The 16,343-nt window shown below is 40.1% G+C and overlaps 1 protein-coding gene across 7 annotated transcripts in view; it reads left to right on the forward strand.

Annotated features, from left to right (window-relative positions):
* LIMCH1 (LIM and calponin homology domains 1) overlaps nt 1-14,734 on the forward strand; it is a 174,474-nt gene extending 159,740 nt beyond the window's left edge. For all 7 annotated transcript variants that reach the window (XM_038136554.1, XM_038136553.1, XM_038136555.1 and 4 more), the window contains 7 exons: nt 1,245-1,381; nt 2,176-2,306; nt 4,125-4,248; nt 5,467-5,544; nt 8,068-8,176; nt 9,032-9,134; nt 11,655-14,734. In XM_038136554.1, coding sequence (XP_037992482.1) covers nt 1,245-1,381; nt 2,176-2,306; nt 4,125-4,248; nt 5,467-5,544; nt 8,068-8,176; nt 9,032-9,134; nt 11,655-11,680 — 708 coding nt within the window. In that variant the 3' untranslated portion in view covers nt 11,681-14,734. The remainder of the gene's footprint in view (nt 1-1,244; nt 1,382-2,175; nt 2,307-4,124; nt 4,249-5,466; nt 5,545-8,067; nt 8,177-9,031; nt 9,135-11,654) is intronic.
* Nucleotides 14,735-16,343: the final 1,609 nt, after the last annotated feature.

Below are 16,343 nucleotides of genomic sequence, written 5' to 3' on the forward strand. Positions count from 1 at the left end.
GGGTATTCCCTGGGTCCCATCTCTAACTGGTGATGCCTCAGAGTGCTGTAACTTACAGATTTTCACTAAATAGCTGAATTCCCAAGCAAACTGCTCCCATCCCATTTTTAACCAGAGCAGAGAATGATACTTTCTGTCTGCAGCTGCTCTGTTCTTTAAGCAGTGCTGTGAAATTTTAATTATCTTCCAAAGCCAAGAAAATCTTAAGTGGTTTCCCTGAATACAAAATCTTGAGTGTAAAATAGTGCTTTATATATATCTCAGATGAGACTGAATACTGCCTCCCCAGTTTTCCTCCTCTTCTCTCCCATTATCCCTCCTACAAAGCAGCAAAACAAACAGAGGAATATTTACTGTCTGTGTTTGTTTTTTCCCACTCCTGCAGCAAAAAAAATGTTTAATTTAATGCATCTAGCATCTGATTAAGTTAATGATTGCAGAGATCAGGGAATGACACCCCAGGTGAAATCACAGTCGAGTAAATGTGGGATTCACAGGTGTCATTTTCTCTTGCCTAAGGCACCAGCACCCAGTCATCTGCCTTTTTCCACTGAACTTCAGGATCAGGAGTACTGTATCAATTGATTCTCCTCTCACTCTTCCTGCCCCCCTGTTCTCACTCATCCCTGTGCAAAGGCCTCAGCCATGGCCAATTTTCCACATGGCTGTGTAGCAGTAACTTCCTTGGTGGAGCTGCTTATGCCACAGTCAGGACACTGCCTGCACCCAGAAGCAAAGGAACTCATGCCATTGCTTCTTCAAGCTCCACAAGTCAGGTATGAACCACTCCTGTACCACTCTGGAAGTAGTACTGGTGTTGCCTTTGAGGATGCCCAGTGCATGTGAGTAATGCTTTGCTCCTAGGCAGTGACAACAAGCTGAGGTCATTCACAAAGTCCTCACAAGTCCAATGGGAGACTGTCTAGACTCTCAAAATAATTTAAGGATTTCTGCCAAAGATTATGTAATGGGAAGTTTTAATTTGCCATCCTTAGCACCATAATTGGTACCTAACTTACTTCATGCCCAGCTTAACAACAGTTGTTGTTTCAGCTAAAGTCTTAATTAAATCCAAAGTTAGCCTTACCGGGGTCAAATGGTTCTACTGTATAAATGTGAGATGTTCTTTTTGATAATAAGGTGTGTCAACACAATGTATCTAGGGGCAGCCTGTACTTTTCCCATGTGTGCACCAATGCTAAATTCAAAGGGAGCTCCTTGTTCCCTCTTCATCTGTCTTCTAGAACTCAACTGAATCAAACAGCTGTCCAGGGGAAGGCAAGCAAAAAGAAGTTACAAAGCAGAAAAAGCTGCTCTGGGAGCAGGACAGTATGCCATCTCTGAAAAGCAAGGAAAGTGAACTCTGGCAAGAAAAGAGGAGGTATGTATTAACCCTGAGCATTTCATAACTCTGTGGAGCTTTGTGTTCTGTTGGCTTCTGGGATATCACATGTGCCCACAATTGATGCTGGAGCATCAGCACTTGGTGGCCTGGATACACTAGATCCTGATCAGTATTCACTGGCCCCACAGACAGATGCATGTGTGGCAGTGCACAGTTCTGGTTGTGCATATCAGAAGGCTTGTCTTTTTCTTGTATGGCTCTGCCAAGAGGCTGTCACAGCAACAATTCAAACCTTAGACAGCTCAGACGTCTGCGTACATCACTGCACTGTGTCTTGTGCACATTTCACAAGCCATCTGAAGGACTAAAGGAGCAGTAGTTGTTTTCACTCAGAACCTGTGTGGAATTGCCTGGCTATCTCAGAAATGCCATGCCCATCTTGCCAGGTGGTGTTTGAAGTCCTGGACTTTGCTCAACTGCTAATTAACAGGTTTCACAAATGAGAAGAGGCATCTGATGATGCTGAGCAGTGTATAGAGAACATGGATTAAAGCTTTTTTTCTGTCAAAGAAGCCCTTTTCTACAAATCCAAAATGATCTCCAGCACATCTAAGTGGCAGTTTGAGGTAAGCAGGAAGACTTGGACTATTTGGAGACAAACTTGTTAATTCACAGTTTTTTCATTGCTTTGTCATTGCAAAATTGACACAATAACAAAAATCTTTTTTGTAAAAAATAGACTGATATTCAAAAGTCTGACTTAACCATTATCTTCTAGGTGACATTTCTCCTGGCTTTATTTATACAATGTGACTTATTTTTATTGGCAGTGGAAATAAAGTGCTCTCAGGATACCCAGGGACTGGTATCCTGAAAGGAGGAAGTGAACAGGAGCACCACATGCCGGGGATGGAGCGCAGCTCACCTGCCAGACTGAACCTGCCACTGACTCAGGATGAGAGTAAGACTCTTCCTATGCCTATGTTCTTCTCCAGATAGAAATCAGGCAGAAACCAAACTCAAAGAATTTTGGAAATTGACAATACACATATATCTTCAAAACTGGAATGTCTCAGATTAAAAATTTATTTTATGTTAGCAAAGATAAATATGTTAAGGTGAAATTTAAACTCCTCTTGTTTTCATCAGGGATGACAGTTTCTGCAGCAGGCATCTTGTTTATAGGCCTGCATGTTCACAGTAGCAGTTTAAAGGGTTATCTTCCATTTTTTACATAGTCTTACATACATATAGGGATATTGATACAGAGATTATATTGATACAGAGAGCTTATGTCCAACACTTATTTTGTGTTTTTATAGCTAATTAGATTCTTGATGTCCATTTCACTCCAAATCAAAATCACTACATGTGATATGTAACCTTTTCAAGCCAAGCCTAAAGCAACATCTGCCTCAATTTGGTCATTAGCAATGTCTAATAACATTTAAAGTTAATCTATTTTTTTTAGCTCCCATAAGTATTGATGTTTTTGAAGGAAAGAATTTCCCCAGAGCATTGCTATCATGAGGGTCATCCTAAAAAAAAAGGCAAATTCATGAGTTTAGCATCATTATCTATCTAATACAAGTGAACAGTGGAAAGTAAATAAGTAGGACTAAAGACAGAAAGTGAATGCAAATTCTGAAATCAAGTTTTAGATTTTTGTTTTCAGTTCAGCATAAAAATTCATTATTCTAAAAAATTAAGTGTCTATGGATGGAAAAGTTTTCAGTGCTATTGCTTGCTCCAAATGCAAATTCAGTCTATTAAACTTAGCAGGTCCCCTTGCCTCAGTTTTATTGTATTCTTAGTGCTTTGATAAAAGTTGCACAGAGAAAGAAATACAGCAGAATCTATATTATCCAGCAATATAGCCATGGGGATTTGTAGTAGTGATTAAGCAAACTTAAGAGGTTTGACAATTTTAAACTGTGTCTGCTAATAACCCTGCTTCAGGGTTTTCCTAGATTCTTTTCAACAATTTGGTGCTCTGCAAGTATTCTGACAGCTCCTTTCTTGCCTCTTAAAGCATCCCATCCTTGCTCCCTCCTTAAACCCTTAAATAATCAGGTGTGTGGGTTTATTGTCTTGATATCAAAATAGGTAACAGGCCTTTCATAGGCCCCAGCAAAGTTTTCATTCTCTAAACCAGAAGGTTGGCACACGGCAGGGTAAGGCTTCTCACCAGCTGTGAGCCACAAAATTCATCTTGCAGGGTTCAGGTAATGCACTGTTTCTCAAAGATAGGATGGCTGGCTGCCTGGGCATCTCACAGGTCATCGCTTTTTTGCTGTGAGGCTGTTCTTGTCACTGAGCCATCTAGAGCATGGAAGAAAATTACAAAGGAATGTTCATCAGTAGGTTTATGGAGAGCAGTGTCCATACCACCATCCCCTTAACTCTTGCTATTGAGAAGTATGGATCCTCCAGCACCATAAAAGTTCCAGTGTCTCTGGTGCTCCCTTCATTACAACAATACCTTATTTTCCTTGGTGTTGTTTGTGGATGTTTGACCTTGCCCTTTCCCCCTTCAGAAATACATTCAGCAGCAGGGTAGAGCATGTGTGTGTGAGGGTAATGCAAGGAATGATGTTCCAGAGAGGTCTTCTGATGTAGCAAGACCTGTCTCTGACTTTGTGGGGGGCTTCTGAGAAGTTTGTTTTAAGGAACAGTACATCTTTTTCCTTTGTTGTGTGCCCACAGTCCACGATGGTCTATAAATACTGACAAAAGCATTTTGCCTCAAATGCTGAGTTTTCCCCACCTCTCACTGTAGATGTCTCCTGGAATCAGCAGCTGCTGACAAAGCGCTCTCCACAGTGCGCAGAGGACATTCGGCAGAGACCGTTCCTGAGCCAGACTGTGGGACAGCAACCAAGCTCTGCAGGGGAAGCAAGGAGGTGAGAACATAAAGGTTATTGAAGAGATTGCGAAGTCCTGCTTGTTCTGTTCTCCCTTGTACTCCTGCTCAGCATTCTTTATTGGTTGGGTTTGATGAGTCCTGCGGTGTGAAGACACCCTTCATATCTGGCTTTCCCACAGAGACTGCTAACATTTATCTACTTGATTTTTCATTACAGTCACCACAGTTACTAGTTTCAGGAGGGAGCACACCCCCTGCATGCCTTCCTCTTCTTTCTCTGTAGCTCTTTTCAGCACATATCTGCATAACTTTCCATGTGCCTAATTTGTTTTAATTGCCTGAGACAAACATTTATAGCTAATAAGTAGCTAAATATGGGGGTGGGAATGTCAGGTTGTATCTGCCTCTTTGAAGCTGGTATCCAGGAGCTTCATTCCCCATCTTCCAAACACATACTCTTTGCTACTTTCTAGTCCTTTAAAGATTATGCCTTTTAAAAGAAGATACATATAGAGTAGTATTTGCCTTCTGCTGTAAATTTTGGTGAGGTTTTTTTTCCTTGCTGCTTTTTGAGTAAGGATCACTGAATGATAACACCAGTTCTTTTGGTAAATAAGGAATCTGTCTGCCTAGTATTTACAAAAAGAAGCTGTGCAATGAGAAAGGAACGTCTGTTTTCATTAGCATATATATGAACACAGTCTTCTGCAGAACCTGTTACTTCTATTACGGTTGTATACAGTCAAAACTAAAGTAGATTGAGGTTTGATTACCTGTTCCTCATTATGAACTGCTTGTGTGTATGTTTGAGAATTTTTTTTTATTTAATCTGTAAACCATTTTAAGCACTTACAGTTTGGATCAGTCCTATGATTTCTGATAACAAAAACCATGGTTTTTGATCACCAAGCTCTTTCAGAGTAGCATAGATACAAAATAACCATTTACCAAATAAACTACCTTTCCGTGGTGGTGGCTTCCTTTTTACTCAGTGAAGGGCCAACAGAGGGTGTAGTGTGGTGTGGTGTGACTTGCCTTAACCCCCCTCCCTCATGGTGGGAGCTATGATGGATTGGTGGGGTGGGCAGGAGTCTCCACATGGCTGAGTACTGTGTGAGTCACCTGATTGCTCAGCAGTGACCAGACTAAGACTCAACCAAAAATCTTGAAATTCACTAACTGGGATTTCTCCATAAAAAACCTGGTTTTATTTGTTGTTCAGCTGCAGTAATGCATCTTCTCTGCTGTATTTTAGGGCAGGCTATCATGAGAACTTCCGATCTGGGCCGTCATCTCCCTGCTCTCCTGCTGCTCTCAGTCAGTCTCCCAACAGGTACTAAAGGTCAATAAGGAATTTTGCAGACCAAAGACATCTTGTAGTTGCTGGTGAACTGCCAGAGTGAAAATCACATTAGTATTATGTGGATGCACTATTAAGTCTGCTAAATGTTGCAATTCATAGCTGTCCATGGCATAAACATGCAGCTCCCTCTCCCGTATTTTTTGCCAGCTTCAGTGGTACTGTTACATTTTCAAATAACACAGTTCAGAAAGCAGCTCTAACTCTGCTTGATCACTGAAGTTTCAATAAAATTGAAATGGGACAGTATAAAGCTCAGTCAAAGTGTGAGCTCAGAGCAGTTAAGCCAAAGAATGTCTTCACTGGGAATAGTCACATGCTCAGGAGTAAGATTTGTTGTAGACATTGGCACTTGTTGATTTTAAAATATTTTTTTTCCTTTCATTTCCAAACTAGAAACACATTTTTCTTTTTTGCTGATTTTTAGTTTGCCCACAATCATGCTAATCTCCTAGAGATTTGATTCTCTCAAGCAATCTGTACATCTTTCAGTGAGTTATGTGTACCAACTCTAAATAAATGTAGCCTGATTAAATCACTGATAATTTGGGATATATTAAAATCAGTTTGCTTATTATATAGGGTAAATTCATACACCACAGAACACAGCAAGTTTCTTTTTAAATTGCATTGTTCTTCACTTTTCAGAGCAAAGCCCTCCTTATGATATCACTTTCATTGACATGAAACTATTAGGAATTTTTTACATGAACAATTTATGTTTTTCTAACTGTAGCTGCAGTTTTGGTGGGATTACATTTCCTTGCTACAGGTCACTAGTTGTGACAGCTACTTCATATTATTAAGTAGCTGTATTCTGATCTGAGAATCTTTTGCATGGTCTTTTCCTGAAATAAATCCTAGTTTTTGTAAACAATGGATGTGATTTAATTCATTTTTCCACTAAAACATTAGAAAACTCTTAAAAATTTCCCAAGATCCAAGACTTTAATTTGCTCTTGTAGTAAGTCTTATTGGGAAGAAGAAGTAAAAACAAAGGTAAACTCAGGAATAGCATAGAAGAAGAAGGGTTAAGGCTGTAGAGGGGAGAAAAAAACCCAGCAAAGTTATTCTAAAAGGAATAATGACAATGAACCAACAAGAGGGTCATATGTCTGTGCTGCCTGTGTACATGGTGGGCTCAATAGTTGGAAGCAAGGACAATTTTCTAGTTATGATGAGTTTTTCTGCTGTTTCTGTCTTTCTTTCTCTCTCTCTCTTTTTTTTTTTTTCTATACTGCTCTTTTGTCATGCTGCAGTCCAGATCTGTCTCTGTTGGTGGCTTATTATGTTGCTACATTAAAACCTTATAGCAAGAGATTGTAAACTTGCTTATCTGAGTAGGATTTCATCAAACTGTCTTTTCAAAACTCATGAAGTATCACAAAGTTGCTTTTCAGTCCTGGCTGGAAAAAGCATTGATAACACAGAACAACAGGGGATCCCTTTTGATCTCAGCTTCATATCACCAGGCCAAGCATCAGTTCTGGCAGGCATGAGACCCTTAAAGTGGGCACCTGCCTTGCTATTAAAACTGTTATGAAAAAGTGGATTAGTTATTCCTGGGGCTCTGAACTTTCACCCACCTGTCATCCAACAGCAGATTTATGAGAGAGGTCTAGACAGTCCTTCAGGACTGCTGAAGGTGCAAGCTGAAGTATTTTCTGCATTGCAGGTGGACATTTAATTTCAGGTTTTCTCTGACTGGTTATAGTATTAAGTGGCTGCAGCAGCACAGAGTGAAATGAGTCAACCAGTGCCTGGTCTGTGCTCCTGTAGTTATGCTGTCACTACTGGGTGCTTGATTGGGTGCAAGAATAGCATCCCTGCTGTCTGACTTGCACGAGCGAGTCCATTTGTAAACAAATTGAAAAATTTCCAGGCTGAGAGTCTGACTCAGGTCATTTGTGTGAATTGCTGTGGCATTGACTAGGTCTAAGTAACCTTTACTATAGAGGTGGTGAGGCACTGAGGCAGATTGCCCAGATAGACTGTGGACTCCCCATCCCTAAAGGTTTTAAAGGCCAGGTTGGATGGGGCTCTAAATAACCTGATCTAGTGGAAGGTTCTCTGCCTTTGGCTGGGGGTTGGAACTACGTAATCTTTAAGATCCCTTCTAACCCTAATCATTCTGTGATTCTGTGAATCCACAGGCATGGTTCCCTGTCACCCAGGCCTCTGTTAAGAGGCTTGGATCTTTCTTGATCTAGCACAGCAGACTGGCAGGGAATTGTGTCTGAGTTGCTGTGCATTGAAGCATTTGAAGCCCTTTGCTTGCTTATCTGGAAGGCAGACGTGCAGGTGGATTCAGTAACATGGCTGATGGGTCAATGTGTATTTATGTAAACTCCTCCAGTGCTCCTTCCTCCCATTATATCCCTCTTGATAAACCTATCTAAATATTTGGCTTCATTTTAGCATTTTTCAGCTGCAGTATTCTTAAAGGCATATTTGTCTCTCAGTTGCACTCTTCTTACAGCCATGTTTGCCTCCTAGGTCTGTCAGTGGGAAGAAGCTTTGTTCTACCTGTGGTCTCCCTCTTGGAAAAGGAGCTGCCATGATTATTGAAACACTTGGTCTTTATTTCCATATTCAGTGCTTCAGGGTATGGTTCTTGCTTTATTAAGAAAAACCTCAAGTCATGCACAGTGCAAGTAGAGAGTGGATGTGAAACTGCAAATGAGAGGACCAGGGGATTTACATGGTTGTTATGTCTGAGCATGTTTGTAAAGGAGTGGAAATGACACAACTAATGTGTTATTTTGCAGTCAGATGCATTAATTGGACTAAAACCTGTGATCAAGCAAGCAAATTTAGCTTCTGTATTACAGGGGGGAAGCATCATATAATTTCTCTATTGTGCTCATTGATTTTTAAATATAACATTATTTACCTTGTGAGTTTTTTAGGTGGGTATTTTTTTCCTTCCAAAAGCATGATCACATGACCACAGCCATCTTTGATCTGCCCCATGTTTGGAAAGCTTTGACTATGGAATGAATGATGTATTCTGGCTTTTACCAGAAATATTTCTTGACTGTTCTTGAGTATTTCAGTTTAGAAATAACCTGAAGTATTTTCTAGAGAAATCAGAAAGTATCCATTTCCATTATCTCTGGCTCAATTAATATTAGACATTTGTAAAGACTTTTTTGATTTTAGACATTTACCCAGACTAAATCTCTGGCCTCTTTAAACTTTATCCATCACAACTTACCTGTCTCCAGAATGCAGCCTCAAACTCAGATGTCCCATACAAGAATTAGGCTTCACTTCTGTGTAAGCAGAGGCTGCTGAAATCCAGTCCTAAACACTTTTGACTCTATAAAAACCCTGTTGCTGGGTTCTCTGGTTTCTAGGGGAGTTTTCTCACCGTTCCAAGAACTACTTCGACAAAAGTAAAAATTTGGGAAGAGTTGTAACATGGTCTTTCTTACTTTTTCTGTTCTTCACCTGACAGTGTGGAGTTTGCAAGGGCCAGCTGGGAGATGCAGCGAGTGGCACGGATGTCAGGATCAGAAATGGTCTTCTTAACTGCAACGATTGTTATATCCGATCCAGAAGTAAGTACCAAGTACTGGCAGCTCTGACAAGAAATATTGTGGCCATGATTTTAACTGGCAGCTTTGTCCAGCTCTGACACTCAGGAGTAGCTTCACCATGGCAAGAAGAGTCTTCCCACGTCATTTTAATGATTTTCTCATATCAGAAAAAGATTTCCAAGCCCATTAAATTTTCCCAGAGGATCTCTGCTGAGCGCTGTTAGACTTAAAGGTTGTTTCTGTGCATAAACATAAACTCCTATACTATGCACAGATTTTGCATGACCCAGAGGCTTGGATGTCTCACATCACATGAGACAATGTAGATAATTCTACCCGAGCTAGGACCCTGGGCTGTATTTAGAGAAGTTCCCCTTTTTTAAATCTCTAGGCCTCCCTTTTGTGGACAAGATGGTGATGTAAAATACTGAGAACATTCTGTAACTCGTAGTGAATCCTTGTGGTTGGTATCCCCAGATATGTGCTAAACAGTGTTGCTTGCCCTAAATTTTGAAGAATGAGCCAATTTCATGTCAGAAAGAAAACTTTGTGATTTTGCTGCCTTAGAGCAGGTGACTTAAATGTCTTTCCAAGTCCAAATACCTGATACCAAATTACTAGAACAAATACCTGATACCAAATTACTAGAACATTTCAGCCTTGCCCTAATGTCACCAGGGATGGTCAGTGCTCATGCTGGATTCCACCTTGTGGAAACAGTAAGATGCAAAACAATGGGATTAATTGTTGTCTTACTGTTAAATATTATTTGGTATATTCACTCCCTACAGTTCCACCTGATAAGTGGACATCTAGAGATCTTTTCCCTTACTATTTTTCTTGCCCTCTCTCAAAAGCACTGGCTGTAGAAATTCAGGAGTATGAAAGGTACCCCCCTACCTTTGCTAGAAGAAAAATGGGTACTTCTGCTCTGATGCTTCAGGAACAAGATACTTCTCCATCAGCAGAGCTAGAGGGTGCTATTGTATAACTGGTTTTTGGGCGATTTTTTTCTTAAATTCTGCTAAGAAATGTTACCAACTTTTTATTATTTATTTAACCTGAAATATTTAGAAATAGCTTTTTCCCTTTGTGCTTGATACTATAAATCTTCCTCATGTGAATGAGGTCCTGGCCCTTAAAATGCAGCTTTGCACATCCAGCTTTACACAAAACAAGAGAGGAAGGCATGAAAATTATCATTTCCTTTATTTCATAGTCCTTTTTGCTTAAATAAAAATCTATGTCCCTTGAGGATAGATAAAGGCTCAAATAAATTATCGGCTTATATGCTGTAGAAATCACTCTCTCCATCATCATTTCTACAGCAGTGTTACTAGAAAATGCATTACAGAGCTGTGCAGAGGTTCATGTAACAATGTTTTGCATTTGTACTTACCCAGCAGAATGGTGACCAAGTCCATGACAGAGGAAATAGGATTTGAGAAAATGTATGGCTACTGAAGAATGATAATGGCAAGGGGTTTTTAATTTTTACAGCAAATTGCCTCTTCCTGCTGTGTCCACTGGTCATGCAAAATCTCAAAACCCAGTTTGCTGAATTTAAGCTACAGTAACTGTTGTTGACAATTCAAAGGGACTACTTTTGTTAGAACTGCAAATATTGCTAGTTGCTGTTATTAACTGAAATTTGATGCACTGCACACCTGAAATTAAGAATAAACTGGTGCAATGTCAGTGTTTTGCCTTTCAGTTCTGGGAATAATGCTGCAAAATGTCAAATCAGTTGTTTGATTGCATGGCTTGTGCCTTTCTGCCCCCATGGCTGCATCTGAAACCTGTGCAGCAGTGGGCAGAAGTGACGTGACTCACCTAGAGTCAGTCAGTATTGTTTTGAGACATTTATGGACATCTTGATGAAATATTTTGACTCCTAGAAGCTTATCTGAAAAAAATGGATTATTCTGTTTCAAAATAAATCATAAAAAAGACGACTAGAAAAGCATTAAGGATTATGTTGTGGTCCAGGGTCCAATATATTCCTGGTTTTCAGATAAAAGTGAATGGGGATTTTATCAGTAGGTTGTTTCTGTACAACAAAACCTCACAAGGAAGGAAATTCTCAGTTCAATGTCAAACACAGGGAATGGTCACATGTTGATGAGTGTCAAAGGCGAGAAGTAAATTCATGACATTCCCTATCTGGCCAAATAACATAAGGAGTCTGTAGTATCAGGTAGCACAAGCTAGACACAGCTGAAGATGACTCAGCAGTCCTTTACTTTACTATTTTGTCACTGCAGAGCCTGAAATAAACATACACGAGTACTTTGGGTGTAAAATAAAATAAAACTTCATGCAGAATGCATTCAATATGTGGCAAGGAAAATGTATTTCCACTGGAATGAGGTTGAATCTTGGTAGTAGTTACTGCCCCAGCTTTGCAGGAGAAAGAAAAAACAGGGCACAAATATGTATAGCTCCAGATACATATTTTTGAATTGTAGAGTTCATGTACAGAAAAGTCTATATTTGTTAAAATTTGTAACCAATTACTTGTTTTGGTTTTGTTTTACCTAGCTGCTGGACAGCCAACTACATTGTGACATGACTTTCAGTCCTAGTAAATTTCAAGAAGGAACTCTCTTCTCATATGTATCGGCTGCCTCCAGACAATCACTCATAAAACCTTGAATCCATGGACATGATGGCACTCATCTTGTTTTTAAAAACTCACAAAAAAGCTGCACCTGCTCCTTTGAAATGCAATATGTTGGTTTTTGCTTCCTTATGAAATTTGCAAAATATGTATGACCATGTTTGGGAAGGCAAAGCCTAAATACTATTAAAAACAACAAAAAAACACCTTTCAGGTATGCTTATGATACCCAGTCTGTTACATTGTTCTTTTGAAAGTGATAAGAGAATAAACATGCAATAAAGCTGTTTGTTTTAATATTTCTAGCAATTAAAAAGTTTAAGTTTACAGAACCTTTATAGAATATGCCAACTTGAGCTGAGAAGTAATTTTGAGATAGTATCTAATCAGTGCATTTGAAAAACTAAACATCACAGCACGACTTCTCTGTTATAACTGAAGCTATAACTTTTTTTATACAGAGACTAGTTTGATAATACATCCTGTACTTCTGAAGCATTTTTTGTTTATATTACCTTCAATGGAGGGTAGAAGTTAAACAAATAAATTATTGCACCTTTAGTCATAGGATTTTTTGTTTGTGTACCTCAAGTAATGTTCATGACTATAGCTTAATATTCTCTGAAATAAAGATTTCTTCATTAAACCTAAAGGCTGCATACCATTAACAATGGAAAAATTCCCATCAGGAGCAATCCTTCTAAGTAAGTCCAGCGGGCTGTGTTGTCATTAAACTCGATGGAAGGTGCTGTGGGGAAGAGACAGCCGAGTGGGCAGACCCAGCGGAGCTGTGAGTCTCCAAGCTGCAGTTTGATGCTGTGTGAAGCTTTTCTCTTTGGCTTGTAACTCACCAGTTGATTTGAGTGGGCTGGACATCTCCTGGTTCACTTGCAAACATTACACTTGGTTGAAATCTCATGCAGAGAAACATATGTGGTTTGGGTACGCCCCCAGGGTAGAGAATTAGACATCCTTGAGCCTGTGTTCCTCCATCCACTATCCAAAAATAGTCAGTAAAACCCAAAAGTGTGGAAGCTGGGCAGGGAGGAGGCTGGAACCACTGGTGGAAAAACTACCTTGCCTGTGACTGGGACAGTTTTCCTTTGTGCTCTTTGATTAAGCATGTGCTCCTTACTAAAATGATACAGCAGCTCATTGAAACAGAGGTCTAGCAGGTATCTACAATACACAGACAAAGTTAGGGAATGTGTTGCAACTGTAAAATATCCTAGCACTTTTTGGTAAACAGTTACTGTAAATATCTTCAAATGGAGGGAAAATATCTTCTTCTGCCTTAAAACCACTATAAAACTAAATGAATAGAGATTTCTTTTGTCTATGTGCATATCTGTCATCTTTTGATGTGTTGGTAAATAGAAATGAAGTGGTTATTAGGGAAGCAATAATTCTGAGTTGTTCTCTAGATAGCAATTATTTATTAAAATGCTAGACAGTTGCTTGCATGTGAGTTGCATAACCATGCAAAACTGCATGTCATCAAACACACACATGCGATGTCATTGGAGGACATTGTGACTATCTGCTGGAAAGTTACGTGTTACTTCCTTAATATTGTGCCTTAGAAAATGCAGAACTGTTGCACACAGTCAGCAATGACTCATGGATGCAATAAATCCAAAAAGCTGAAGTCCTTCATGGACTTCACCTGGGGAATATTTTTAAGCAAAAATAAAATAAATCAGACAAATGTTTTGGAACTAAAAGTGATAGCCTATATTTTGATCAACCACCTGCATGATTTACTGTTAAAAGGTTTTGATAACCAGGATGCTTACTCTCTGCTTGTGGTTATTAAAACATTTTCCCACAAAGAATGTGTAATATGGAAATTCAAGAAGCTGATTTCGTATCTGATGTGGTACATCTGTATGACTCCATACGCTGCATTAGGGATATGTAAATATATAATGTGTGAACCTAATTTTTAAATGAGACTGTGCATGCTTGTGCATCTATTCGATATGAGTCTCTAGCACTGCTTCACCCACGTGATAGAGTTAGATGTGCAAATCAGTCCCCAAGTGTATCAAAGGCTGGTTGTCTCAGAGGTCAGGTCCGCTTCTCATTCGTGTAGGGGAAAGTGCCCAAAGGGCTTAGGAGCATGGTCGGGTTAAAGTGCATGAAAGAGGGGGGAGGGATATCGCATCTCACTGCAGACACATCACTGGGTCTCTGGAGCTGCTTAGAAATTGATCCCAGTGTCTATCAGATAGTTTTGCATATGCATGTTGTAGCAAAGTTGATTGTACTCAAAGCGAAATGAAGCAGCGCTCGACGATGACAATTTTTTCCCCTAATGAACATCTATTCACCAGCACAGAATAATTTCCAACAGTTTTCTAAATTGTACTTGCCAACTTCTTATGTTTGATTTTATATTATCTCTGGAATCTTACATGGCAAATTCATTCAGGCTAAGATTTTTTTCTTTCTTTTTTTTTTTTTTTTCCCAGTTTAAACATATTATAGATTTCTAATCAGGAACTTTGAACAGAGGAAAAAAATAATGCTTTCCTGCATTTGAACTGCAATGTAAATGTATTTGTTGCAAAAAATGATTTGTTATTACTGAGCAAGTACAATATATGTAATGGGTTTTAGATGTTTTGGAATTTATTTAGCCTCTTACTACTTCAGAGAACCTGAACAGGTGTCATAACCCATCTATATTTTACAAGCCCATTTTCATGGTGTATTTTTTCCTTACTCTTGCTATATAGTGTTATTGATGCAGTACATCTGTAGTTTTCAGTGAATGTCGTAAAGGTTGGTGAACCAGAAGGGGACCATCCTTATCTGCATGTCCATTCAGGGACAAGGATTGCTCTCCTAGCTGGGGCTAATGTTGAATACCAATTATGCTAATCTTCCCTTTCTTTTATTTATTCTAAAATGCCTCTGGAAATTAGGAAAACTTGTCTAAAACTCAACAGCTTTTATAGTAAATGTACGTTTATAAATAAAATGTTGATTACCTTTGGTGGTGTTGATTTTACTTATTCTAACTAACTTCTGTTGCGTGAACCTGGATTGCAGAGTAGAGGCTTCTGCTTGGTTGACCTTGGCTGAGCCAAACTATGTTCCTCAGGACTTAGTATATGAGATGAGACAATAAAAAAAGATAGCTGAGATGGCAAAATACGCTGTGGATTGCTACTGAAAGCTGTAGCCCTCTATCCACAAGAACATGTATGCCTTTTGTGGTAAAAGATGAAGTGAAAAAGTTTTCTGTAGAGAGGTGAACCCAAAGTCCTCAGATCTTTCATCAACGTTGGTAGACTGTGGTTCAGACCTTCACTCAACAAAGCACTTTATATATGGCAGTGCTAAATACGTGCTTGGTTAATTCCATTTCCACATAGCAAAGATCCTGGAGTTTGTGCTTAGTTTTGCATCTGCTGAGGTATCTCACTAACTTTCGAATTGCAACCAAGGTGTCACTTGTCCAGTTACCAGCAGAAAGTTCACACAAAATTTTAAACAAATAACTGCCTCTTTTTCCACTTTTTAATTGGGTCTTAAGTCAATGACGGGTTTGGGTTTGTGCCAGTAGAGCATCACGGCTGTTAGATGAGGCATGGGAACATACAGATAATTTAATTTTTTTCTTCATTCATTCATTCATTCATTCATTCATTCATTCATTCATTCATTCATTCATTTTTATCCTGCTTCCCTGATGGCAGTGCTGGTGGTCATACACTATTCCAGCGTGTCCATGAAGGCCAGCATTCCCTCTGGTGGCAGAGGCATGCTGGGACTCTCGGCAGTGCCATCGGTGCCCTGTCTGCGGGAACAGCTCGCTGCCACTGGAGGTTGCTCTGGGGCTGCATTTGGAGGCAGTCAGGCAGCTATTTCTGCTCCAGCAACTCTGCACCAAGGCTGCTTGGCTCACAGACAGACAAACACTGCTTGTGACCCCTATGAGCTGGGGGAAATGGTGGCAATCCTGGTATGATTTTTTTGTAATATTATTGTTATTACTATTTTCTAGTGAATGTGACCTGCACGGTCATTTATCATCCTAAAAGGGAATCACTGGGGGTGCATTCACCCAGCAAAATAATTTTGATTACCTTGTAAATGGGGAGTTGTGCCACTTGGTCACCTCCCCAGGACCTTCACCTGCAGGTAGCAAAGGCTACCTGGGGGGGCCCAAGGGGAGCCATGGTGCTCACAGGGCCTTGGCATGCCCCGGGAGAGGACTCTGCCTTGTTGAGCAGTGGGTGAAGCTGAGGGCATATGAGAGAAATAGGAGGTGATGAGAGAGAGGAGCGGGCTGGTACAGCTGAGGTTCAGACCTTGGAGCAGAGGATACCCCATGCAAAGAGGGATGTGTGCATGGCACCCCAGGAGAGCTCTGTGCCTCCTCTACATCCTGGCCAGGCGTGATGCCCCCATCCCTCTCCTATCCCCCATCACAGACTGCTTGGCCAAGTGCTCCATTTCCTCCATCCAACCCACTTTGTTTTGCTCATTTTTTTTCTCTCCTTAGCAGGTGTTTTGGTGCAGAGGCCATCAGTGAGCACAGACAGGTGCTGGTAGCTGCAGGAGGCTCTAGGCACAGGTGATGAACATCAGTAGTTGCT

This window comes from Motacilla alba, chromosome 4 (genome assembly GCF_015832195.1).
Source record: "Motacilla alba alba isolate MOTALB_02 chromosome 4, Motacilla_alba_V1.0_pri, whole genome shotgun sequence".
NCBI lineage: Eukaryota > Metazoa > Chordata > Aves > Passeriformes > Motacillidae > Motacilla > Motacilla alba.